This window comes from Phoca vitulina, unplaced genomic scaffold (assembly GCF_004348235.1).
Source record: "Phoca vitulina isolate PV1807 unplaced genomic scaffold, GSC_HSeal_1.0 scaffold22, whole genome shotgun sequence".
Taxonomy (NCBI): domain Eukaryota; kingdom Metazoa; phylum Chordata; class Mammalia; order Carnivora; family Phocidae; genus Phoca; species Phoca vitulina.
The window spans coordinates 9314030-9341272 of NW_022589725.1; the positions used below are offsets into that span (position 1 = coordinate 9314030).

Sequence of the window (27243 nt, forward strand, 5' to 3'; positions counted from 1 at the left end):
TTCGGGTCGTGATCTCAGGGTTGTGAGATCGGGCCGAGTCGGGCCTGGCGCTCAGTGCAGAGTCTGCTCAAGATTTTCTGTGTGCCTCTCCCTCTGTCCCTCCCCCCCACCCCACTCCTCCCTCTCTTTCTCTCAAATAAATGAATCTTTAAAAAAAAAATAATGGCAATATCCTAAACTCTTAAGTTCTTTTTTTTGTTTGTTTTTAACTCCAGTTAACACAGTGTTTTATTAGTTTCAGGTATACAATAAAGTGATTCAACAATTCCATACATCACTGGGTGCTCATTACAAGTGCACTCCTTAATCCCCATCACCTGTTTAACCCATCCCCCATACCCCCCCCACATCCCCATAAACTCTTAAATTCTTTAAAAGGCTTTCTGATTGAAAGTTACATCTTTGATTAAGAGGGAGAGGCAGTCCAGGATGAAGAGGGGACCAATATGATTTCAGGTCATTTTATAGCCTGGAGAATAAAGAGATCATGTTCAAGAAGTACGTAGCCTTGGAGATGTAAATAATCAGACTGCTGGGAAAGATCTATGACCAGAGCCTGTTAGACACTATGTGGTCTTTGCCCCGTGAGCACAGGCTCTCATTGTGTAGTCACACTCTCTAGAATGCTGGGGTGAAGGGTGGGGTAATTGGAAAAACAGCCTGTGAAGCAGAAAGGTGGCAGCAGCATCACCCCTGCAATTGCCTGACCATAGCCAGGGTCTCTGCACACTCATCTCCAAATGGAGAGTTGTTGCAGCTATTCAAACACAGAGTTACAAAGGATATATTTCCGAGTCCACATGGAGGTGAGTGTCTCCTTTCTTTTCATATTTTTTATTCTACTAAGAACATTTACATTCACATACTTTGAAAATGAAGGGAAACTATGTGAGACACTGACAAACAAGTGTTGCTCCAAATAGGGCGACCAGATTGACAAATAGGGCCCAGGACTCTTGGCCCGTGAGTACTTTGGTCATTATACAATTTGAGGGCTTGTAATGGGAGGTAGGGGCTGAGATCTCCCTAAAAAGGTTGAAATCTTGTAGGGATCCAGTTTTAACTATGAATTTCTCCAGATTATGAGATGATGACAGAGTAGTTACTTTGCCTTGTTCCCTCATCTACTTATATAGTGTTTCGGTTTGTTTTTTTTTTTTTTTTACCCCATTTGTTATATCGCCCTTTTCATCATCCTTCTCCTGAACTTCCCTGACAGCTTACTATCCCCCACCCCATTCCACCCCCCCCCCACATGCTCTCTTCATAAATTACCTGGCCTTGGGAGGTCCTGCTAGCCTTAGGGCCAAGCGTTAACTGTATTTCCCCCTCCATCCTCGGTAGCAGAGCTAAGGCCAAGCTGGAGTATTTTAGTAAAACTCTACTGAAGGTTTGTATATGACAGAATGAAGGCTTCGGCAACCTGATTGTGAAGCTGACAAATTGTTGCACATTCTCTTCAACTTGGGTTCTCTTGTAGTGTCACCCACCTCGCAGAAGCCAGCTTCTCCCTCTTTATACCTTTTCTCTCTCAAGAAGTAAAACATGGGGGCGCCTGGGTGGCTCAGTTGTTCAGCATCTGCCTTCGGCTCAGGTCATGATCCCAGGGTCCTGGGATCGAGCCCCGCATCGGGCTCCCTGCTCAGCGGGGAGCCTGCTTCTCCCTCTCCCACTCCCCTGCTTGTGTTCCCTCTCTCACTATGTCTCTCTCTGTCAAATAAATAAATAAAATCTTTTAAAAAAAAAAAAAAGAAGTAAAACATGGAGGAAGGGGGGATGGTAGTAAAACATGAGCGAGATCAAAGCCTCCTTGAGTTCCCTTTCTGAATCTGTCACCTCCCAAAAGGAAACAAAATCTCAAAGTTAGGGTACATTCCTTCTCCAGGTTTTTATACTTTAAATCTATGTATGTAAACATACAATCTATATTATATAGTGTTGCTTTTTAAAAAATCTGCATTGGGGCGTGTGGGTGGCTCAGTTGTTCAGCATCTGCCTTCAGCTCAGGTCATGATCCCAGCGTTCTGGGATGGAGCACTGCACCCCTCCCCCCCCAATCAGGCTCTCTGCTCAGCAGGAAGCCTGCTTCTCCCCCTCTCACTCCCCTTGCTTGAGTTCCTTCTCTCGCTCTCTCTCTGTCAAATAAATAAATAAAATCTTTAAAAATAAATAAATAATCTGCATTAAGTGGTATATACATACCTTTCTGCATTTCTACTTAGCGTTACGTTTTCAAGATTTTCTGTGTATTAATGCTTCTAGTTTAGTTCATTGATTTTAATCTGTCTATCATTATATGAATATATCATAATTTATCAGTTTTCCTACTGATGAATATTTAGGCTATTTCCAATTTTTTTGACATTATAAATAAGGCTGCAGTGTACCCCTTTGTGTATATCTTTTTGTATGTATGACCATGTTTGAGAATTTCTTTAGCTTACACCTAAAAGTAAAACTGCTATAGGGTAGACACCTCTTAACTTTATTAGATATTACAGAATTATTCTCCAGAGTAGTTGCTCCAGTTTGCATGCCTGCCAACAGTGTATGAGAGTTCTTACTTCTCTGTATATCGGTCAACACTTGGTGTTATCTGGCTTTAAAAGTTTTGCCATTCTGACGTATGTGAAATGGCATCTCATTAAATTTAATTTGCACTTTCCTGACTACTAATAGAGTTAATGTCTTTCTCCTCAATTTTCTATCAGTTTCCTATTTCTTTCATAGCACTTACCACATGCTATTATTATGGATTGGTTGATTTGTGTGTTCATTGCCTGCCATCCTGTCTAGAACATAATCTCTGTGAGAACAGGGATCACAACTCTCCTGTTCACTGTTTTATCCCCAGACCTCAATCCAGGGTCTGGTAGTAGGGATTCAACAAATAGTTGTTTAATGAGGGAACCTGCTAGTGGGAGGGGCAGGGGTGTTCCTTGGTAGGTCTGCTATTACTACAAGAGAAATGCTTGTACAGTAACTGGAATTTATTTCTTTATATTCCTCCCATCCAAACACTATACTTTATTTCATAACCAGTTCAAAGTATCTGATTCTTTCCTTCATTTCTTATATCCCCTTTCCAAGCCTTTTGAATAGGCTTGAAGAGAAGGTAGCAGAAATAGAGAATCATAGAAATAGCCACTCATGGTTTGATTTGATAGAGATTATGTGCTCCAGCCTGGGGCCTATGATTTGAAATACACTGATATTGAATTAGCCTGTGATTATTTTGTGCCCCACATCAGAGAAGAAACCAAAGTTCTGATGAGGTTCATTATTAGATAGGAAATTAAGTTGGAACCCCTTTGCCTTTGTTGGGATTCTTATTGAAAGAATGAATCTTATCCTAACTACTATCAGACTCTCTGAGATAGGCAGGACTTCATCAGCAGAGCACTAGGCTAGGCATGGTAATTTTTTATTTTTGAGAAATATAGACATTGACGAGGACTAGAATAAATCTCAGTGACTTTTTTACAGTTCCCTTTTTTCCTACTCAGTCACCTTAGTGCTGGTACCAGCAGCTCCAATTGCATCTTGTTCCAACTTTATTTAGTTCCTCAGTTTCACTGTTCTGACTACATCTTAAACTACTCATTGCCTTGATTAGGGTTCTTTGACGGAGCAGGGAACAAGCCCACCCAAGCTAGCTTAAACCAGACACAGTCCAGGAATGTCTCAGAAAGTAAGAGCACAGACAGCTAGAACCAAGAATTAGAGCAGTGGAAATGTCTACTAAAAGCTCCCAAGTGGAGTGCCTGGGTGGCTCAGTCGGTTAAGCATCCAACTCTTGATCTCAACTCAGGTCTTGATTTCAGGGTTGTGAGTTCAAGCCCCCTCCACGCCCAGTGTGGAGCCTACTTAAAAATTAAAAATAAAAATAAAATAAATAAAATAAAAGCTCCCAAGTTTGCTTCTCTTTTCAAGAGAAAACCAAGCCAAGGATAAAATCTTAGTCCCAATTACAAATTCTCAGGGAAGGATGCATGCTCAGCATGGACCAGATGCCTGCCTGTCTCCAAAAAGCCATGACCATAAGGTTACTTCTACAAACATGGCAGCCAAGAGCCACTCCTGTAATGTATGGATGACACAGGAGGGCAGCTGCCAGAGGGGAAGAGATGTTAAGCAGAGGCACCCGTAGATGTCTACTGAATTTATCAGTTGCTGGACATTAGTTTAGAGGCTCTGAAACCTAGCAACTCCTTCATATCTTCTGCTTCCTTAACTTTTCTTGCCCCAAGTCTTACCTGGCTCCTTACCCAGCTTGCTGTTCTCCTTTCCATAGCCACTTGCAAGTGTATCCTTAACAGATCCCTGACTGCCCTCACTTAAGAGATGAACTTTGCAGATGAGAAGGTATATTTTTTCCCTCGTTTGTTTATCTGGAAGGAATTAGAAAGTGGGAATATTCTGTATACTATAACATCTCTCTGGTATGGCTTATAGTCCACTGACGTGTCCTGTCCCAGCAAGTGGGAAATAGCAGTAATTAGGTATTGTGGAACTTAAGCCACCTGGGAAGTCCATTCTGCCTTTGCTGAGACCATACATTCTCTTGTTACAGGAACATGACATAGAAACAACTCACGGTGTGGTCCATGTCACCATCAGAGGCCTACCAAAAGGAAACAGACCAGTTATTCTGACATACCATGACATTGGCCTCAATCGTATGTATTTGATTTTATACTTTCCCTTTTTATCTTAATACATGATCTTTGTGTATTTATTTTTAAAAAGAAGAAATCGCAGTATTCTAACAGAGCACAGGTGTTTTCCTCTCTGTCTTACCCTGCCCTCCTCATAGCTACACGTGTTAATGGCAGGATTAAGGTGTCTGGGAACTGTTCAGGAGAATGTGTTTGGGGGATACTGGAATTATATCTCATCTTTGTGTCTTAACTGCTAAAGGATGAACTGGTTAAGAGAGCAGAACTGAGGGGCACCTGGCTGGCTCATTGGCAGAGCATGCAACTCTTTTTTTTTTTTAATTTTATTTATTTATTGGACAGAGAGAAAGAGAGAGCGAGAGCGAGTGCACAAGTAGGCAGAGCGGCAGGCAGAGGGAGAGGTAGAAGCAGACTCCCCGCAGAGCAGGGAGCCCGATGCCGGGCTCAATCCCAGGATCCCGGGATCATGACCTGAGCTGAAGGCAGACGCTTAACCAACTGAGCCACCCAGGCGCCCCATAGAGCATGCAACTCTTGATTGTGGGGTCGTGAGTTTGAGCCCCACGTTAGGCATAGAGATTACTTAAAAAATAGTGTGTCTCTTTAAAAAAAAAAAAAGTAGAACTGAAATCAGTTGTTTATTTTGTTTAAATCTATACTTCTTTGGTTTTTTTTTTCATATTTCAAGTTAGAAAATCCAGAGTTTGAACTTAACTTTGTTGTGAACTCTTCAATGAATTAGTAAAAGTATTCTTGCTATGGTCTGTCATCGGTGATTTTAAGTGGACTCTTCTAGATGGTAGTATAAGATTCTGGCCCCTAGCCCTAGGCTCAGAGTCTATACTTGTGTTTTGTCCCATGCTTCTCTAGCTTTCAAACGTGGCGTACATTTGAGGCTACAGTCTAGTGCTGGAGCTTTTGTACCCTCTTTTGCATGAGAAGTGATTTAAGCAGTTATACTAATAGGGTAGAAATTGAAGCAGCAGCCCCTCTCTACACCCCAGCAATTTTGCCAAGAGACAGTCTTCACATGGTGAATCTAAGCAGCCCAGGATATTTATTCTAGCCAGGTTCTTGGAATATAGTCAGCGTCTCTGTGTCAGATGGAAGAATAAGGTACATGAGAAATGACAGCATTATGGGTGCAAGATTATTTTGTGCAATACCAGAATTGGTTTCCATTTTGTAGACATTGTGTAGAATCGAGAATTCATTGTTGTTTTCAGGTCATTGAGATGTCTGGTATTCAGCCTTTAGGGCAGCTTAAATCACATTGTTCAGACACCTCATTTTAGTGGAACAGTGATTAAAAGGGAGTAAAAGCGGGGGAAGGAGAGTGAAGATGACGTTAGGAATTAATTGAGTCAAGGAAAACTGGAGAGAAAGAGAGGACTTTTATGTACAGTCTGTTGAAAACTGGGGAGAGACAGAGAACCTGTGACTTATGAGTATTTTTACTCTTACAGATAAATCCTGTTTCAATGCATTCTTTAACTTTGAAGATATGCAAGAGATCACCCAGCACTTTGCTGTCTGTCATGTGGATGCCCCAGGCCAGCAGGAGGGTGCGCCCTCTTTCCCAACAGGGTAAGGCCACTAGCAAGATCTTCTGAAAGGCATGCATTCAGAAGAGCAAATGATCGAGCTCCAGTGGGAGAAGTAGCGTTGATTTTAGCATAGCGTAGGGGTTATACTTATCAGCCAACTACCATCCCTGTTTCTCTCCTTGCTCTGAGAGGACTGTCATGTACATGTACAGTCTGTTGAGGAAAACTGCATGTTTTCCTATATCCAGGAATGGTTCTCCATAGATGGGACTCTGTCTCCCTGCAATTGCAAGGCTTAAGTGTCTGAAACACCCACTTCTCACTGTCTTTTATCTGTCTCCTTCATCATCTTTTTAAAATCTGTCATTTCTGTGTCCCTCCCTGAAACTTCCAACTACCTAGGTCCAAACTCCAATCCCTCTGAGCTTCCTGAGAGCACCTCCCCAACCTTACCTCCCAATCTGCTGACAGGAATTTGAATATTTTGTAACCATTTATTCTGAGAAGCTGCCCTGTCAGCTAGAGATGCATTTTGAGTGGACTTGGAGCTCCTGGCCTCATCCTAAACCTGCTTTGCATGGTGGAGCCACAGTCTCCCTCACTCTTCCCTGGACATTGTAATTATTGAGAAAGCACAAGCTGTGGAATGCTGGGTTTTTTCCCCTTTCGCTTGGCTCCTCTCCAGAGCTGCCTCTGCTGTGACTGTTGTGAAATAGACCATTGCAGATGAGTAAGAGCTAACACTTACGTGGGACTTGATAACATTCCTCACACTGCTTTAAATGCTTCACATTTATTAAGTCATTTAACCCTCACAGACCTATGGGACAGGTTTACTATTATTCCTATTTAAAAATGAGGAAACTGAGGCCCAGAGATAATTAAGTAATTTGGCCAAGATTACATAACAAATAAGTAGCAGAGCTGGAATTTTTAACTTAGGCAGTCTGGCTCCAGAAGCCATATTACGGACTATGTCCAGGCTGTTCTGTCTCTCAGATGCAAATTGGCCAGTGACCAGCGTATAGCCACCAAGATTTAGATTCAGTTCCTTTTTTCTGTTTTGTGCACAAATGGCTCAAGAGCACTCCATTGCTTAAAAAATGTTTCAAGCAGAGGTAGGCTGACTCCCCTGTCAGATAGAGTAAATCCTGCCTCATATGTAGGAGATTGTCTTAAGATCTCTTTCCATCTCGTATGTTGACTAACATAACATAATAAAATAAAATTAAAAAAAAAAAAGATCTCTTTCCATCTCTGCTTCTGTAATCTCTATGGATGCTCCCTTCTTTTCTTGGATTCCTAGTCTGAATCAGTTCCTGGGCTTGCTTGACCATCTTAGGATCCAGTGGTTCATACCATACACCAGATTCAAAAGCAATAAGGTAACCGTGTTATCTTATGCTTGAGTAAAGCAGATCAGCACTCATGATGAGGCGTCCAGGATTTGTGACTAGGTGGTTAGGCCCAGTAAGGCTTTGTTTATTCTTGCCTTTAGCTGCCTGAATATAAGCCACAGACCAAGAGCCACTTCTTCAGTTGACATACTGCTGGAAGTTTACTGAGCCTCAATCCCAGTTAAAGTGATTATTAGGGATTTGGAAATACCCTGGGAAAGAGCCATATTACCTTTTCTTTTCAAATGGCTTCCTCTGGTCCCAGAAACTGCCCTTTAGAATGTGGAGACACATGGATTCTTCTCCTCCTTAGCATGGAAGTCGTAGAGAGTTGCACAACTTGTCACAGTCATTTCCACACATTATCTCCTTTCAGCCTTTGGTAAAAGAGAATGCTTTTATCTAAGAATCCCATACTCTTCTAGCTGTTCTTGTGATTGGGAAATGTGGGTGCATCCTAAGTCAGGAGATATCCTTTTGAATTTCAGGTACCAGTACCCCACAATGGATGAGTTGGCTGAAATGCTGCCTCCTGTTCTTACGCACTTAAGGTAGGTTCATTCTTTTATTGACTTTCTACCATTTGTTTGATCTAGGGCCTATGCTGGTGAGCAAATGGAATTAGTCACTGTCCTCGTGGAGCTTACATCTTAGTGGGAGGAATAATTAACAACAAATAAGAAAACAATCACAACTAAAGTGCTATAAGAGAAGTCAGTGAGGGTGATGTTAGAGAAGGGTCAGGTTCACAGAGATAAGGCTAGCTGGGCAGTGCCTCTCTAAGAAGTTGTCATCTAGGCTGAGACCTAGACAGAGAGCCAGGGCAAGATGGTTCCAGACAAAAGGAATAATATTTCCAGAAGTCCTAGACCAAATGAGCAAGTAGGAGGAAGGCACAGAGTGAAATTTGAGAAACAGGCAAGGACCAAATTACATAGTCTCACAGATCAGGTAAGAATTTAGGATTTTATTCAAAAGATACAGATATATAGAAGGGTTTTAAGCAGGGGATTGATACCCAGTTTCGTCTTTTATTTATTTATTTATTTATTTTAGTTTCAGGTGTAGAATTTAAAAATGGGTTGGATAAGAATGTGCATTAAGGGGCACCTGGGTGGCTCAGTCATTAAGCGTCTGTCTTTGGCTCAGGTCATGATCCCAGGGTCCTGGGATCGAGCCCCACGTCAGGCTCTCTGCTCAGCGGGAAGCCTGCTTCTCCCTCTGCCTCTCCCCCTGCTTGTGCTCTCTCTCTCTCTCTCTGTTAAATAAATAAATCTTTAAAAAAAAAAAGAATGTGCGTTAATTTTACTTTTTTTTTTCAATTTAGTCTTTTAAAATGATCACTCTGAGTATAAAAGTTGCCTTTCAGTAAAGCCTATTTACTTTTTTAGTTTATTTTTTATTTTTTTATTTTATTTTATTTTTTTTTAAAGATTTTATTTACTTATTTGAGAGAGAGAGAATGAGAGAGAGCGAGGACATGAGAGGGGGGAGGGTCAGAGGGAGAAGCAGACTCCCTGCCGAGCAGGGAGCCCGATGCGGGACTCGATCCAGGGACTCCAGGATCATGACCTGAGCCGAAGGCAGTCGCTTAACCAACTGAGCCACCCAGGCGCCCTATTTTTTATTTTTTTAAAGATCTGTGTATTTTGGGGGGTGGGCAGAGGGAGAGGGAGAGAGAATCCACAAGCAGACTCCCTGGCAGAGCATGGAGCCAGAAGCAGGACTCGATCCCAAGACCCTGAGATCACTACCTGAGCCTGAACCAAGTGTCAGACACTTAACTGACTGTGCCACCCAGGTGCCCCAAGCTGTTTACATTCTTAAAAAGGATCACTCTAGCTATGGAGAGAATGGGTTGGAGAGGAGTATAAGAGAAAAAGCAGGGAGACCTTTAAACTATTACAGCAGTCAGGCAAGAGGTAATGCTAGCCTGGGAACTGGATGCCCTCAGGGGAATGCAATGAAGTAGATGGAGATAGGAAGTATTTTGGAGGTAGACTCTATAGGACTTGCTGTTGGGTTGGACATGGAGGTGTTAGGAGAGGGAACTGTTAGAATGACTCCCAGGTTTTAGTCCTATTTCATTTAATCCTTAAAATCAACTTAGAAGTAGGGGCGCCTGTGTGGCTCAGTTAAGCATCTGCCTTCGGCTCAGGTCATGATCTCAGGGTCCTGGGATCAAGCCCCGAGTTGGGCTCCCTGCTCAGCAGGGAGCCTGTTTCTCCCTCTCCTCCCCACTCATGCTCTCTGTCGCTATCTCTCTCTCTCTCAAATAAATAAAATAAAATCTTTAAAAAAAAAAAATCAACTTAGAAGTAAGTAGTTGTATCCTTTTGTAGATTGGGAACTGAGGTTCAAAATTAGAGAAACGTGACCAAATTCCAGAATCCAGTAAGCATCAGAGCCAGATTTGGGAACCCAGTTGTATTTTTTCCATTATGCTATGTCACCTCCAAATGAGTTAACCCTTATCGGTTTTGTTTATATCCCCTTTCATAGTCTGAAAAGCATCATTGGGATTGGAGTTGGAGCTGGAGCTTACATCCTCAGCAGATTTGCAGTAAGTACATAAAGGATTAGTCTCAATACCCTTGAGGCACACTGCCTAGGTCACAGCTCTACTTCTCTGTTAGTTACCAGGTACTACTGTGGGTCTTATTTAAGTTTTTCTAAAAATTCTGTGAACAGCAGATAGAGGTTTATATGTAAAGCCCAGTTTTGTATTTATAGTACCTGAAAAATCACAAGTGAGGGCAGTACATCAATAAAAGGTAATTCTTAGAGAGGACTTATGGAATTTTGTGCAGCCATTAAAATTTTGTAAGAAGAGCTTATAATGATATGTGATTCACGTATACTATAACGTTAACAAAGAAGTTAGAATACAGATCCACATAGTTTGTCATAGGCATAGGAAAGGACTGGAAGGAAATATACCAAAATATTAACAGGGATTGATGTTGTGTGGTTAGGTAATATGAGGTTTTATTTCCTAATTTTTATAATTTCTATTTATCAGATTCTCTATAGTGAGTATAATCAGTGTAATCAGAGGGAAGGAAAGTAAACTAGAGAGTTTTGAGTGTACATAGAAATGTTTGTATTGATTTCTATTTAAGAAATAGAAATTAAGAAATTTTTTCAGATGCCTCCTGAGTGATAGCCTTCTGGGGTGGGGTGGTATCACCCATTCAGTGGTTTCTGAAAAAAAATAGTAAGAAGCTCCTTTTGGGGACAAGGGCATAGGAGTGTGAAATTCGCCAGTCTAAGCCTCAGCAGCCCCGTATGCCAGGTACTTACAAGGGTAGTTTCCCAGCAGGAAAGACCCACCGTGAGCTAAACTGCAGAGATGCCAAGTTCCTTCCTCTGCTACAGAAATAAATACCATGTCTCCTCCCAGATCCTTGCAAGGCAAGATCATTTGATAGCACTTTAAGGAACTGGTTTTCCAGTTGCTAAGTCAGTCTTAAAGAGCAATTTTTCCAAATATTCTTCCTAGCACCTCTCTGAAGTGTTACTTTCAAATCTGAGGCATTATAGCATAATGCATAAGAAGTGATTAACCATGCTCCAATTTTTTTAAAAGAATGCTGGGAGTGGAACTTTTAAACGTTGTCTTTGTCTCCTATTTCAGCTCAATCATCCAGAGCTCGTGGAAGGCCTTGTGCTCATTAACGTTGACCCTTGTGCTAAAGGCTGGATTGACTGGGCAGCTTCCAAAGTAAGCACCAAATGGTATTCATTGGCTCATCTTGGTCCCTTCTCAAAATGTCCTACTTTTATTTTTATTTTTTCATTGAAGTATATCCAGTTAAAGGCAAAAACTTTTAAGTGTACAGCTTGATGAATGTAATTACATATGTAATTGCCACTCAGTCAATATATAGACTATTTCCACCTCCGAGGATTCCCTTGGGCCTTTTCTTTAATTAATACTTCCTCTCCTTCCCAGATAGAACTGTTACTCTGATGTCTGTCACCATAGATAGGTTTTCTGTATTCTTAAACTTCATATAATTAGAATGATAGAATATATATTCTTTTGTATCTGGCTTCTTTCATCCATTGTTGTCAGTGATCCACCTTCATGTTAGGTGTAGTGGTAGTTCTTTTTATTTTTTTATTGTTATTTATTTATTTATTGGGGGGGGGCAGAGGGAGAAAGGGAGAGAGAATCTTAGGCAGACTCCATGCGCAGCACAGAGCCCAGTGTGGGGCTCGATCTCACAACCCTAAGATCATGACTTGAGCCGAAATTAAGAGTCAGACGCTCAACTGACTAAGCCACCTGGGTGCTCCTCAGCATGTTTTTAATTCTTGTTTAGTAGTCTGTGGTGTGAATAGACAAAATGAGTTGTTTGTTATTTGCTTGTTATGAATAAAGTTCCTGTGCACATTCTTTTACACATCTCTCAGTAGACCTACACATTTGTTTCTCTTGGCTCTGTACCTAGAAGTGGAATTGCTGGGTCATAGGGCAGTTGTATGTTTCGCTTTGGTAGCTACAGACAATGTTCCAAAGTGTTGGGCCAGCTTACACACCAGCGATGTGTGGAAGTCCCAGCTGTTCCACACCCTCACCAACATTTGATAGTCATTTTAATTTTTGTAAAACAGGAGCAGTTTTATTTGTAATAATTTGTTTATTTCTATATGGTACCCATCACCAAAATAGCTTTAGTTATTTTTTTTTTTTTTAAGATTTTATTTATTTGACAGAGAAAGCACAAGCAGAGGGAGAGAGAGGGAGAAGCAGGCTCCCTGCTGAGCAAGGAGCCTGATGTGAGACTCGATCCCAGGACCCTGGGATCACGACCCGGGCCAAAGGCAGCCGCTTAACCGACTGAGCCACCCAGGCGTCCCAAAAATAGCTTTAGTTATTAAAAAACAATTTTGGGAGGCACCTGGGTGGCTTAGTCGGTTGAGTGTCCAACTCTTGATCTCAGCTTAGGTCTTGGTCTCACATTGCCCATCTCAGTAGCCCAGCATGGAGCCTACTTTAAAAAAAAAAGGGTAAAAGAACAAAAAAAAAACCCTAATTTTTAATTATACCATCTTTTTTATTTTAAACGATGCTTATGGGTAAATAATGCTGGGTTTTAATTTGTATTTCCATAAGGGCGCATGATGTCTGAGCACCTTTTTTGAAACTTACTGGCCATTTCAATATCCTCTAAGGAAGTGACTGTTCAGGTCCTTTGCCTTTTTTTCCTTAATTGGATTGCTAGTCTTCTTCTTACTGATCTGTAAGCTTTCTTTACATATTTTGCATATAAATCCTTTGGTGAGTACATGTAAATCTCTTCTGGCAATCTGTGGTTTGCATTTTCACTTTTTTTTTTTAAGATTTTATATATTCATTTGACAGAGAAAGTACAAGCAGGGAGAGCAGCAGGCAGTGGGAGAGGGAGAAGCAGGCTCCCCGCTGAGCAGGGAGCCCGATGGGGGGCGCCATCCCAGGACCCTGGGATCATGACCTGAGCTGAAGGCAGACGCTTTATCAGCGGAGCCACCCAGGCGCCCCACATTTTCACTCTTTTAATGAGTGAAATGAATGAATGAATCACTCTCTTCACTGTACCCCAAATAACTTGTTTTGCTACTGCACCAAAAGATGGGTAGAATTGAAGATGTTTGCTATCTGAAAGATGAAGATATTTGCTATCTACATAGAATTTACTATTTAGATAGAATGTTATCTACAGTCTGTTCAAGGAGATAGGAAACTGCAGGAGTATATTCTAATTGATGGAGGATCGTAGAGCCCAATGGTCAAGAAAGAATTCTTGAGACGTTTACTGTACAAAAAGGAGTATTTATTATAGCAAGGGGATAGGACCCATGGGCAGAAAGAGCTACACTGGGATTTTGAGGAGCTGTTGATGATATACTTTTTAAGTTTGGGGACTGGGGAGGGTAGAAATAACCTAAGTCTCTAAAGGGAGTTTTGCATGTTAAAGAAGAGTTATAGGATCCTGGAGGTCTGGCTATTGTCAAGATAAGGTGGTTTTTAGTCTCTAGCAAAACATTAAGGCAGCCATGAGTTCCTTGAGGAATGTCACACATATCCCACCTCTGGAGAGTGTTAGCTTGTGCTTTGCCCTCAGTTTACCTTTTGCTCCCTCATCGTAATGACTTAACAAATATAAACAATCCCAGCAACAACCAGAGTGAAAAGAGGGAATAAGGGTAAAAGCATAGTATTATATAACTTTTGCATTGAACTGACCTGTGCTAAAAAAGTCATTCACTGTTTTTAGATTGGAAAAGGAATTACTTTTGAAACATTTTTCAGTATTAACATACTAATGTTATTTGTATGTTATTTTAATCTGAAACTATGAGGTTGAGATTAAAGCAGTGATGTTATAAAGTTTTTCAGAGAATAACCCAAGCTTTCATTACCTGCTAAAAGATGCCTAATGTAGTAATCTCATTTTTAAACAAATACCTACTTCTAAGTATTTTTAAGTTGCCGTAAGTGTTTATTCTAATACACCACTGGATATAGTCTCCAAAATACCACTACCCAGCTTGTCATATGTATCAAGAATCTTTAGTGATATTCAGCCATGAGATTCAGTAATTCAATATTTAGGAACTTACCTGAAGGATAAATAGTGATACTTACAAAGATTTAAATAGAAGGATAATAATTTTAAGAGTCTAATACCTGTCTAGTATTTGCTGATGTGATTTGATGGGGGAGTCCAATAGTGAATGGTCAAGAAAGAATTCTTGAGACAAAAGTTTTTGGTGCAAAAAGGTCATTTTATTAAAGCACAGCGACAGGACCCAGGGGCACAAAGAGCTGTATTAGGATTATGAGGAGCTATTGATTATATACTTTTAAGTTGGGAGGGGTCGAAGGAAGTTTCCAAAAGGATTTTCATATGTTAAAGAAGACTTAAAGCATCCTAGAGGCCTAGCTATTGTCAAGCTAAGGTGGTTTTTTCCTCGAGCAAAGTATTAATGTTAAGATTGGGAGTTCCTGGAGGAATGTCACACTCTACCTGTCCCAAGTATCTGTCAATGGGCTAGAGTTAAAAGGTAATTTTTATCTACCTTTCCTTTTGCCTTTGTTCTCTACATCATTTGCTATGTACTAGGCACTGTTTCTAAATGTTTTATGTATGTTCAAACTTGTCATTCTCAGGACAACCTAGTGAAATTATTACTATTACTATTACTAATAGTAATAGTAATATTATATAATAGTATATTATTATATAATAGTAATATTATATAATATTATTATTATCCCACAGAGAAATTAGATCATTTGCTTAAGGTCACACAGCTAGGAAGTCAAAGAGCCAAAATACTCACTAAAGCCTTGTTTTTAGGGCTAAAAGGTGGAAACAGCATAGGTGCCAATACTATAGAGCAACAAAATTTGATACAACCATAGAGAGGAATATCCTGCAACCAAAAATTTGTTATTTGGTTATTTAAAGAAATGAGAACATTCTCATGTTTAAAAAATAGAAAAAACTATATATGTCCCAATTTTGTTAAATAGATATGCATAAGAAAAGAGGGAAAATAATTTGGGCAGGCTCAGTCTGGTGCAGAAAATGTTGGGGTTCGGATCCAACAAGCCAAGAAAGAACTCTTGGTGATGTCTTCAGTGAAAAAAGGTGGTTTTATGGAAGCACAGGACAGGACCTGTGGTCAGAAAGAGCTGCACTGGGGTTGTGATGGGTGACTGATTATATACTTTCAAGTTGGAAGAGGGTTAGGGATAGTTCTAAGTCTCTAAGGAATTTTAGGAGCAAGGTTTCCAGGACCTTGAGGGGGCTAGCTATTGTTAGGAAAAGGTCATTCATTACTATCTAGTAAAACCCTGGTCATGAGACCCTTCAGATGTAGATCAGTGGGCCATATGCTTGGGGGATGATTGCTAACATGTATCTTGGGGGGGGGGGGGGGGATAAAGGGGGTTTCCAAAGGAATTTTTTTTTTTTAAAAGATTTTTATTTATTTATTTGACAGAGACACAGTGAGAGAGGGAACACAAGCAGGGGGAGTGGCAGAGGGAGAAGCAGGCTTCCCGCTGAGCAGGGAGCCCGATGTGGGGCTTGATCCCAGGTCCCCGGGATCATGACCTGAGCCGAAGGCAGACGCTTAACGACTGAGCCACCCAGGCGCCCCTGAAGGAATTTTTTTTTTAGAGAGGAGGTGGGGAGGGGCAGAAGGAGAGGGCGGGAAAGAATCCCAAGCCAGCCCCACACCCAGCACAGGGGGGCTTGATCTCACAAACCTGAGATCATCACCTGAGCCAAAATCAAGAATCAGACACTTAACCTACTGAGCCACACCAGGCGTTCCTCCAAAGGAATTTTTATATGTTGAAGAAAACTTACAGGATCTTTGGGTGCCAGGATAATGGTAAGCTAAGATTGCCTTTTGCCCTTAGCAGAGTATCAACATGGAGGCAGCTGAGCTCCCAGAGGAAGGTCACTCTATTTCGAGGACTTGTCAATGGGCTATGGCCAGTAAGGAAATTTAATTTTTTCATTTGCCTTTGTTTCCCACATAAAGTAAAACATCCCAACTCTTCATTTCAGGGTTATGAGTTCAAGTCCCACATTGGGTGTAGAGATTACATAAAAAAAATAAAATCAGGGCGCCTGGGTGGCTCAGTTGGTTAAGCGACTGCCTTCGGCTCAGGTCATGATCCTGGAGACCCAGGATCAAGTCCCGCATCGGGCTCCTGGCTCAGCGGGGAGTCTGCTTCTCCCTCTGACCCTCCCCCCTCTCATGCTCTCTCTCAAATAAATAAAATCTTTAAAAAATTTTAAAAAAATCAATAAAAATTCTGGTCTTACCCCCTATATTTTAAAAAAAAGGAAAAAGGGAAAAGAATTTGTTACTAGTAGTTATATCTTTGGTAGCATTACAGATGATTTTTATTTTCTTTTTCATATTCTATGTTTTCCTAATTTTCTATGATAAGCATGAATTGCTTTTAAATTACTTTAAAATATTAAAATATTCCACCTACTAGAATTTTAAGAAACAAACGAACAAAGGCAGGAAAAAAAGACAAACCAAAAAACAGACCTTTAACTGGAGAACAGATGGTTACCAGAGGGGAGATGGATAGGGGGAGGGGTGAAATAGGTGAAGAGGATTAAGATTACATTTACTTTGATGAGCACTGTGTAATATATATAATTGTTGAATCACCATATTATATACCTGAAACTAAGATAACATACTGTATGTTAAGTACACTAGAATTAAAAAAAAAAAAACTCCACCTACCAGTAGACTAGATTCTAAAAAATTTATACATTTCTCCCCACATTTAAGTTCTAGAGAAATATACATACTCTAGATTTGGGTGAAATATATTAATGATGCTATTGCCAAATACTGTGGAAATTCTTTCTTATAATTGGACTTATTTAAAATTTGTTCTAATTCCTGTCTAGTTATGTGGTTGTGTTAAAATTTACCTGAACATTCAGTAATGTATAATAAATTATGTGTAGGGGTGCCTGGGTGGCTCAGTCAGTTCAGCGTCTGCCTTCGGCTCAGGTCATGATCTCAGGGTCCTGGTATCGAGCCCCACATCAGGCTCCCTGCTCAGCGGGGAGTCTGCTTCTCCCTCTCCCTCTGCAGTTCTCCCTGCTTGTGCCCTCTCACAGTCTGTCAGATAAATAAAATCTTTTAAAAAAAATGTGTAATAACCTAATAAAATTGTTATGAAACTTGAGAATGACCTTATGAGTATTAAACATGATGGTTATTAATTCTAATTATCTTTAACTTATAATGGTTTGATCATTGGTAACCCCTCTGAAGATTTCTGGGCTTCTTTCTTCCTTAATCTTTCTGGGACCATGTGATCCTGCTCTACCCATATCCATGTCTGTCTCCTCATCTCCTCTTCTCCATCTGCACTCCCAGTTCAGCACTTCACCTCTCATCCAAGTCAGCAGTGGGAATTAAGCATAAAACCAAGGAAGAAGGCTACAGGGAATCAGCAACATAATTTGAGTTGGAAATTTTTCTGAAAATAGACTAGCAGTCTGCAGATTTGCACAGATTGCTGCATTTATTAGACTGTGATATGCATCATTTTGAAATGGAAAAAATTATGAGAAAAATGTTCAAAACGCAAGAACATTGGGTAAACATAGCAATTTCCTCCCACTCCCTGAAACGAAGATAGCAAAAACTGGAGGAAAGAAAAAAATCATTTTTGTCTCTTGGATGCCTTGGGAGTAGTCTTAAGTCAATCCTTACTAGCCATGAATCCAGTGTAAATGCAGAAATATAGGCAGGAATGAAGTAGCTAATAGCCAAGAGTTCTAGGTCTTGAGTTTTCAAAGAAGGAATGACCAGCATTTCTTCTAGCCACCTTTTTCTTTTTCCTTTTTTTTTTTTTTAAGGGGTGCCTGGGTGGCTCAGTCAGTTAAGTGTCTGCCTTCGGCTCAGGTCATGATCCCAGGGTCCTGGGATTGGCCGCAACTGGCTCCTTGCTTGGTGGGGAGCCTGCTTCTCCCTCTCCTTTTCCCTCTGCCTGCCGCTCTGCCTGCTTGTGCTCTCTCTGTCAGATAAATAAAATCTTTTTTTAAAAAAGTTTTTTTTTTTAAATTTATTGGAGAGAGAGAGAGAACATGATGGGGGGAGGGGCTGAGGGGGAGGGGGAGATCATGACCTGAGCCAAAGGCAGACACTTAACCAACTGAGCCACCCAGGCGCCCCTCCAGCCACCTATTTCAAAGCAGGTGATATTATTTCCCTGGAAGGGAGACAGTTGTTTTCTGACTTGGTTCTTGTTCTCATGTATCTTGAAACCACCATCTCATGAAAATGTGTGACACTGAGTTGTGCTTTTGTTTGTTGAGGGATAGCATATGTACAATAAAGTGCACTTATCATAAGTGGACAACTTGATAAATATGTATGCTTAACTCCCTTGACTCAAAGCTTTTATCTTTTCAGCTCTCAGGCTTGACAACCAATGTTGTGGACATTATTTTGGCTCATCACTTTGGTCAGGTAAGTGCCTGTTCCAACCAGGACAGCTGTTTGTTGGCTTGCAGCAAAACCTTATTTACCTCAGGAAAGAGGGGGTACCTTAGAATTCACCTGATCCTCGTGGGTGCCACTTCCAGTGCAGAGTGTGATGCATGTGGCCCAGCAAAGGCCAATCTTAGGGGAGAGGCATTAACTCAGTGCCCCGTGGCTCTTGGCATTTGAAGAGATCCCCTCCCCCACCACCTGTTTCCCATCAGCAGCTTGCTGTCTGTTAATGTTTGACAACATCACGTGCCTCACCAAACATCTTCAGAGCCATAATGAAGTCTGGGAAAGGCTTCACAGAAATAGAAATTTCAGAGAAAAAAGAAGCCAAAAGAAACAAATATCAATGCTTAAAGAACCTTAGAGATTATTTTGTTCATTCCCATGTTTTACTGGTAAGGAAACTGAAGTCTATAGAGGAAATGACAGATGTGGATAATTGCTGGGTGGGAGAGGAAACCCCAGTCCTCTTTTCAGAGGGAAGAGTGAATTGGATAACAAGATTCTGAATGAGCTGATAAGTATCATTTTTTGTAAGAGTTGGGGAAGGATTGCTGTTGATTCTTCTTTAAATGTTTGGTAGAATACACAGTGACACCATCTGGGCCAAAGCTTTTCTTTGTGGATATTTTTTATGTTACTAATTTAATGTCTTTACTTATTAAAGATCTATTCAAAATTTTCTATTTCTTGAGATGCTTTAGGTGGTTTGTATCTTTCTAGAAATTTGTCCATTTCATCTCAGTTACCCAGTTTGTTGGCATAAATTATTCATAATACTCCTTTATAATTCTTTTTATTTCTGTAAAGTTGAAAACAATATCTTCTCTTTCCTCCCTGTTTTTAGTAATTTGAATCTTACCTCTTTTTCTTTGGCCATCTAGCTAACCAATTGTTGGCTTTATTAGGGGTTTTTTCCTGTTCTTTTTAAATCCTCTGTTTCAGGGGCGCCTGGGTGGCTCAGTCATTAAGTGTCTGCCTTCGGCTCAGGTCATGATCTCAGGGTCCTGGGATCGAGCCCCGTGTCGGGCTCCCTGCTCCCCGGGAAGCCTGGCTTCTCCCTCTCGCACTTCCTCTGCTTGTGTTCCCTTTCTCACTATCTCTGTCAAATAAATAAATAAAAATCTTAAAAAAAATAAAATAAATTCTCTATTTCATTTATTTCCACTCTAATTGTTATTATTCCCCTCCTTCTGCTTGCTTTAAGTTTCCTCTTGTTTTTCTAGTTTCTTTCTGTTATTTAAGCAGGCTCCACCACGCCCAGCACAGAGCTCAACGTAGGGCTCTTAACTCATGACCCTGATACGAAGACCTGAGCCGAGATCAAGAGTCAGGTGCTGGGGCGCCTGGGTGGCTCAGATGGTTGGGCGTCTGCCTTCAGCTCAGGTCGTGGTCCTGGGGTCCTGGGATCGAGCCCCACATCGGGCTCCTGGCTCAGCGGGGAGTCTGCTTCTCCCTCTCCCTCTGCCTCTCCCCCTGCTCATTCTCTCTCTCTCTATCTCTGTGTCTCAAATGAATAAATAAAATCTTTAAAAAAAAAAAAAGTCAGGTGCTCAAACAACTGAGCCACCCAGGTGCCCCTTCTTTTTCTGGTTTCTTTTTTTTTTTTTTTTTTTAAAGATTTTATTTATTTATTTGAGAGAGAGAGAATGAGAGACAGAGAGCATGAGAGGGAGGAGGGTCAGAGGGAGAAGCAGACTCCCTGCTGAGCAGGGAGCCCGATGTGGGACTCGATCCCGGGACTCCAGGATCATGACCTGAGCCGAAGGCAGTCGCTTAACCAGCTGAGCCACCAAGGCGCCCTTTTTCTGGTTTCTTAAGGTGGAAGGCTAGATGTGGATTTGAGATCTTTCTTCTTTTTTTCATATAGGCATTTATAGCTATAAATTTCCCTCTCAATACCACGTTAGCTGCAGCGCATAAGTTCTGACAGTTTCATTTATCTCAAAAGTATTTTCTAATTTCCTGTGATTCCTTAATCCATTAGTTACTTAGGAATATTTTATTCAATTTCCCAGATTTCCTTCTGTTACTGATTTCTAATTTCATTCCATTTTGATCAGAGGATATACTTAACATTTCATTCCTTTTTGAATGTATTAAGATTTATTTTATGTCCTAGCATATGGTCCTAACATATGGCCTCTCTGTTCTATGTACGCATGAGAAGGATTTGTATTCATTCTGCAGCCATTAAGTGGAGTATACTCTGGGTGTCTTGTCAGGTCTGGTGGTTTACAGTGTTGTTCAGTTCTTCTCTTTCCTTGTGATCTTCTGCCTCATTATTCATACATAAATGAAAGTGAGGTATTAAAGTTACCAACTATTATTGTTGCATTTTCTATTTCTCCCTTCAATTATTTGTTTTTGCTTTGTGTATTATGATTGTCTTCCTGATGTTACATTTTTATTTAACAGAACTTGAAACTAACCTTTTTTTCTTAGCCCCATCTTTACCCTCTGCTTGCAGAGAGAACTGGTGCCTAAAAATCTTGAGCCTTTCCAGGCTACTTGGTACATGTTCATGGATTTCTTTCACCCTCTCCACTGCCAGCCTAGCATAGCAGCCTTACTGAATCTGCTAAGTGAATGATTATAGTCTTTCTTCTGCTTTCCCACTTTCAAAATGTTATTGCTGTTGTTACTTTTCCTGTTGCCTTTGTCCTTATGAATTTATGACTTACAAAGAAAAATTTTTGCTGTTATTTTTATGATTTTTCTGGAAGGAGTTAAAGTTGTGTTTTAATCCATCATTTTTAATTGAAAGTCTCAAAGACTGTTATCTTTTCACGTGTGCTGGGTAGAGTGGGTACTCTCCTAAAGACATAGCATGCTTGGTTTTGACTGTAGACTTTAAAAACCAGTTCGCAAAATGTACAAAATTCCATGCTAAATGCTGTGGAAGAGACAAAAGTATGTAAGATACAGCCCTATTCTCTGGGAGTTCACTCCGTAGGGAGATATGCTATACAGAAATAACTATTGTAGCACAAGTAAAAAGGGATAAGTAATAAGAACTGCCTTTCATTGAACACCTACAAATTTCAGACAGAGGTTTTATGTATATTAACCTAATAATCTCATAATAGGAATTGTATTATTCCCACTTTACAGATGAAGAATGAATTGGTTTCCAGCTAATAACATATCGAGGGAAGAGATTTGAAGCCACATTTGTGCCTAAATCTGAAGCTTTCCTCTTTCTACCATGCCAGGGTGCCTTAGGGCAGACACCATGAGGGGCCTAGAGGAATTCAAAGGCCGGAGAGATTTATTTCTGGTTTGGGGATCAGGGAAGGGCTTCAGTGTAGAGGAGGTATCCCAGCTGGGCCTTGAAGGAGAAATAAAATTTGACATTTTAGATTTGGGGAGGAATGAGGAGTAGTTTGCTCAAAAACAAAGAAAGCCTTCCTTTCCATTTTGTTGTCAACTTAGAACTACTCTTAAAAATATAAAGTCTTGGGGGGTGGGAGGATGGGTTAGCCTGGTGATGGGTATTGAGGAGGGCACGTTCTGCATGGAGCACTGGGTGTTATGCACAAACAATGAATCATGGAACACTGTATCTAAAACTAATGATGTAATGTATGCGGATTAACATAACAATAAAAAAATTAAAAAAAAAAAAGTCTTCGGGCTCCTGGCTGACTCAGTCGAAATATACAACTCTTGATCTCGGGGTTGTGAGTTTGAGCCCCACATTGGATATAGAGATCACTTAAATAAATAAACTTTTAGAAAAATAAAATTTAAGCAAGCAAATGTGTATATTGCTTCTAATATTTTGAAATGGAAACAAGGTTTTGAAACATGAATCATCTCATCTTCACCAATAAGAAAAAACAACCATAGCGATATCCTCTTTTTTATCAAATTTGCAAAAATTAAAAAGAATGGCCATTTGTATTAATAAGGTTGTGGAGAAACAAGTAGTATAAATAAAGAAGGCAGCTCCATATTTCCTGATAAGGAATGATCTCTAATACTTTAAGGGGAGAAGCAAAGTGTAGAACATAAGTATGTCTAGCAGACCACAATTTGTGTTTGTTTGTTTTTTAAAGATTTTATTTATTTATTTGACAGAGCACAGGTATGCAGAGGGGCAGGCAGAGGGAGAGGGAGAAGCAGACTCCCCACTTAGCAGGGAGCCCGATGTGGGGCTCGATTCCAGGACCCTGGGATCATGACCTGAGCTGAAAGGCAGACGCTTAACTGACTGAACCACCCAGGCGCCCCAATTTGTGTTTTAAAAAAAGAAAAAGTGGGGAGTGGGAAGGCAATTTATACATAACAGCTTTACCTAAGAAGTTCCATTAGCACTTAAGCCAGTTTTACCCCTTTTGTACCATTATCATTTCTTCCCTCTTTTATCTCAGACTTTGCTGCTCAGGTTCCTCTCCAGACCTCGAAGGGAGAGCTGGCTACATATTTCATCTCTGATTACTGTGTGCTTCATTTGTTGTTTACTTTTTTTTTTTTTTTAGTAAAGGTTTTATTTATTTATTTGACAGAGAGAGACACAGCTAGAGAAAGAACACAAGCAGGGGGAGTGGGAGAGGGAGAAGCAGGCTTCCCGCGGAGCAGGGAGCCCGATGCGGGGCTCGATCCCAGGACCCCGGGATCATGACCTGAGCCGAAGGCAGACGTTTAACGACTGAGACACCCAGGCGCCCCTGTTGTTTACTTTTCTTATTATAATTTCTTTCCCATTTACCATATTTCCTCAGAGTGATTGTAGTGCCCTTTAGTTTCAGGTAGACTATGATCCATTTGGTCAGTTTCCAACTGTATTCTTGGCTCACTTTACTTATATGGTAGTAAGAATGCAAACAAATTCTCCTTATCTATATTTCTCTATGAGGTTTGATGGTAACCTTTACACACTGCCTTGGATTAACTGGCTCTCTTACTATCCCTGATCCATTTCTTTCCTCCAAAGCAAACATTTTCCCTTCTGCTTAAAACTGCTTGCTGGGTGTGTGTGCGCTTGTGTACTGTGTACACATATGTCCGTATATGTTTATGTACACAAGAACCTGGCAACTGTTCTGATGACCTGAGAAGGCCAGCAAGAGAGGGACCATTGGACAGTGGGTGGTGGGGGAGGAAGACTCACTTCACTGTATAAACAGTTTGTTTCTCTCATATTTTATACCTTTAATAGTAATAGCAGTAAGATTAAATAAATGATAAATTGACTTAATAAAATATAAATGGAATGTAATCTATAATTTATAGCTATTACTGATAATATATAAATAAGAGATATACTGATTATATCAGTACAGATAAGTTATATAGATTTATGGCTATTAAGAAAAATGTTACCTTGCCTTTTTCTAAAATTTTAGAATTTTTAAAGTAGTCTCTACACCCAGCGTGGGGATTGAACTCACAACCCTGAGATCAAGAGTTGTTTGCTGTACCCACTGAGCCAGCCTGGTGCCCCGCCTTCCATTTATTTTACACTTACCAGTTCATATAACTTTTCTTACCTAATCTTTAAGACAGCCTTGTCAGGGGCGCTTGGCTGGTTCAGTCTGTAGAGCATGCGACTCTTGATCTCAGGCTTGTGAGTTCAAGCTCTACATTCGGCGTAGAGCCTACTTTAAAAATAAATAAATAAAACAGCCTTGTCAGGTGTCTGGTTATTATCTTCATGTTTTATGAGGAATGGCAGAACATGCAAGAAACACAAACTAGGGTTCAGAATAGTTAGGTGACCTGAGTTCTACCGCTAGTGCTTGAATCCAAGTCCAGTGCAGTTTCTGGGTGCTACCAGGTAAGAAGGAAATTCAGAGAAATCTCCAAGTTTTTACATTTGGCCTGGAGTTGGTGATCAGTGTTTGCCATAATAGATTCTTTGCACCCTCATCCGACACAGAATATGGCACTGAACCAGTCTACTGCAGATAAAGACTTCAGCCATTCAGCCTACCAGTACAAGGGTAGGCCCCGGGCTCTGCCTCATTTCCCATCTTGAGCAGAGAGATTTAGCTTTGGGCATTGAGAGTGCAAACCAAACAACGTAGACTTGTACTGTAGCTCACATGTTTACCTTGTGTCTCTTTTCAATTGTTCTAGGAAGAGTTGCAGGCCAACTTGGACCTGATTCAAACCTACAGGCTGCATATTGCCCAGGACATCAACCAAGAAAACCTACAGCTCTTCCTGGGTTCTTATAATGGGTACAGTCGTTTCCTATTCCTCCACCTAAATGTAAACTAGGTCCAAAAAGATAACGGACATTTGAGGGAAGAGGGGCAGGGGAAATAAACTACTTCTTTCAGTGCTGTGTCATGAGATTGCTTTCATGCTGTTCCACCACAGTAAAGGAGGAAGGGCTGTCAGACAGATAGGAAGACAGGTTTCAAGGAAAATGAATGGGGGCACCTGGCTGGCTCAATTGGTAGAGTGTGCAACTTGATTTTGGGGTCATGAATTCAAGTTCCACGTTGGGTGTAGAGATTACTTTAAAAAAAAAAAGAGGAAAAAGAAAAATGAACTGAACGCTGTTTGGGGCACATTCAAATACCCTTTGTAGTTTTAAGATGTTTTGAGATTAAAAAAGTACCTAAGTTACGTAGACACCCACAAAAACATCCATGTAATGTGAGGCAGGACAGAAAAATACATGGAGAAGAGGCAAAGAATAGAAGTCTTAGGCCTCGATTCAGTTTCTCTTCACTGACATCTTGTCATCAGGCAGAAGTAATACATGGACACTAGTAAATTCTCTTTTGTTTGTGTACATTCCGAAACCTACTGTCATGTCTCCCTCAGTCACTGAGAGAGTTGGATTTTTATCTTGGGACCAGTTTTTCCAAGGTTAAACATATTCACTCCTCCTAGCTTTCTGAGTACATGGGAAGAGATTGAGAAAATGGGTCAGCTGTAACTTACTAAACTCACCCAGAGATTTTGAACCTGGTCTCTCCAACTCCTTTCTTTGTATAACAGAGCCTGCTTATTTTCAGTTGAAATCAGAAAGGTTTATTAAGTACTGCACTAAACTATGTTAGTTACAAGTTTTCCCCCAAAAAAGTTCCCCTTCTCTTAAGGAATTTATTCCTATAAACTAGTTGGAAAATTAAACACTACAACTTGAGCATTTCAGTAGCATTGCTGTTGAGTTTTGAAGTTGCTTCTAAACTTCTGGCATCCCATTGTACCCCTCAGGGTTGAGCCAGAAACCTTGTTCCTGCTCTGTACCACTCAGGATGCTACTAAAATGGCTACTCATGAACGAAGTGCACAAGGGCCCCTTCCCTCATCAGGTGTGAAGGAAAGATAGTTTCAAATTCCTTGATACATTTTGGTCTTCATAACCAGGAAATCATCTGAATTGCCATGATTTTACCTGAAAGGGGTATTGATTGTTTCCTTTGTTTTTCTAGACGCAGAGACCTAGAGATTGAAAGACCCTTGCTGGGCCAAAATGATAACAAATCGAAGACATTAAAGTAAGTCCCTCGGTTTCCCTAGTAAGTTACTAAATATCTTTGCCTTTCATAAACTAATGCAGTATTCAGGGGAATACAGGTGCTGTTTGCAGAATGTCACCTCTTAATTTTGCCTTTCCCCAGGTGTTCTACTCTATTGGTGGTAGGGGACAGTTCACCTGCAGTTGAGGCTGTGGTAAGTATGTCCTGATGTTGTGAAAATAAATGAGATTAAATGCAATAAAATGTAGGGCGCCTGGGTGGCTCAGTTGGTTAAGCGACTGCCTTCGGCTCAGGTCATGATCCTGGAGTCCCTGGATCGAGTCCCACATCGGGCTCCCTGCTCGGCAGGGAGTCTGCTTCGCCCTCTGACCCTCCCCCTTCTTATGTGCTCTCTCCCTCTCATTCTCTCTCTCTCAAATAAATAAATAAATAAATCTTTAAAAAAAAAAATAAATAAATGCAATAAAATGTATACAGCACGGGGCGCCTGGGTGGCTCAGTCGTTGAGCGTCTGCCTTCGGCTCAGGTCATGATCCCAGGGTCCTGGGATCGAGCCCCGCATCGGGCTCTGTGCTCCGCGGGAAGCCTGCTGCTCCCTCTCCCACTCCCCCTGCTTGTGTTCTCTCTTTCGCTGTGTCTCTCTGTCAAATAAATAAAATCTTCAAAAAAAAAAAAAAATGTGTACAGCACACTGCTGGCACACTAGAAACAGTTGGTAAATAGTCGTCTTTGTTATTTCTGATTACACCTATCAGGGTTTGCTCCTTATTACCCAGTTTGGAAAATGAATTCCTCATCAACCAGTAGATTTTATCAGAAGGGGTCAGTATTATCTTTGATTGCTTTATGTGGTGGCAAGTAGTATAACTAAACACCATTTGCTTATTGTCAGATTTCTGACAGCTCTTCAGCCTTCTGCAGCCACCATATATCTGGAACTGTGTGAGGCTGGAAGGCTGCTGAGAGCCTATATGCTTTTCTCTGCCTCTTCCTCAAGTATATAATACACTGGTAAAAATAATTCATGCTCATTGTAGAAAATATGAAAAAATTAAAAAATAGAACGACAAGGAAACATTACAATCCCATTACCCAAAGGTAAATAAACTATTATCTTTTCCTCTAACATACC

At 40.7% G+C, this 27243-nt stretch overlaps 1 protein-coding gene across 5 annotated transcripts in view; it reads left to right on the forward strand.

The window, feature by feature from the left end:
• NDRG3 (NDRG family member 3) overlaps window positions 1-27243 on the forward strand; it is a 74429-nt gene that overhangs the window by 35703 nt on the left and 11483 nt on the right. For all 5 annotated transcript variants that reach the window (XM_032419355.1, XM_032419357.1, XM_032419356.1 and 2 more), the window contains 9 exons: window positions 4574-4679; window positions 6146-6266; window positions 8112-8174; window positions 10126-10186; window positions 11261-11347; window positions 18586-18642; window positions 24751-24854; window positions 26064-26129; window positions 26253-26304. In XM_032419355.1, coding sequence (XP_032275246.1) covers window positions 4574-4679; window positions 6146-6266; window positions 8112-8174; window positions 10126-10186; window positions 11261-11347; window positions 18586-18642; window positions 24751-24854; window positions 26064-26129; window positions 26253-26304 — 717 coding nt within the window. The remainder of the gene's footprint in view (window positions 1-4573; window positions 4680-6145; window positions 6267-8111; window positions 8175-10125; window positions 10187-11260; window positions 11348-18585; window positions 18643-24750; window positions 24855-26063; window positions 26130-26252; window positions 26305-27243) is intronic.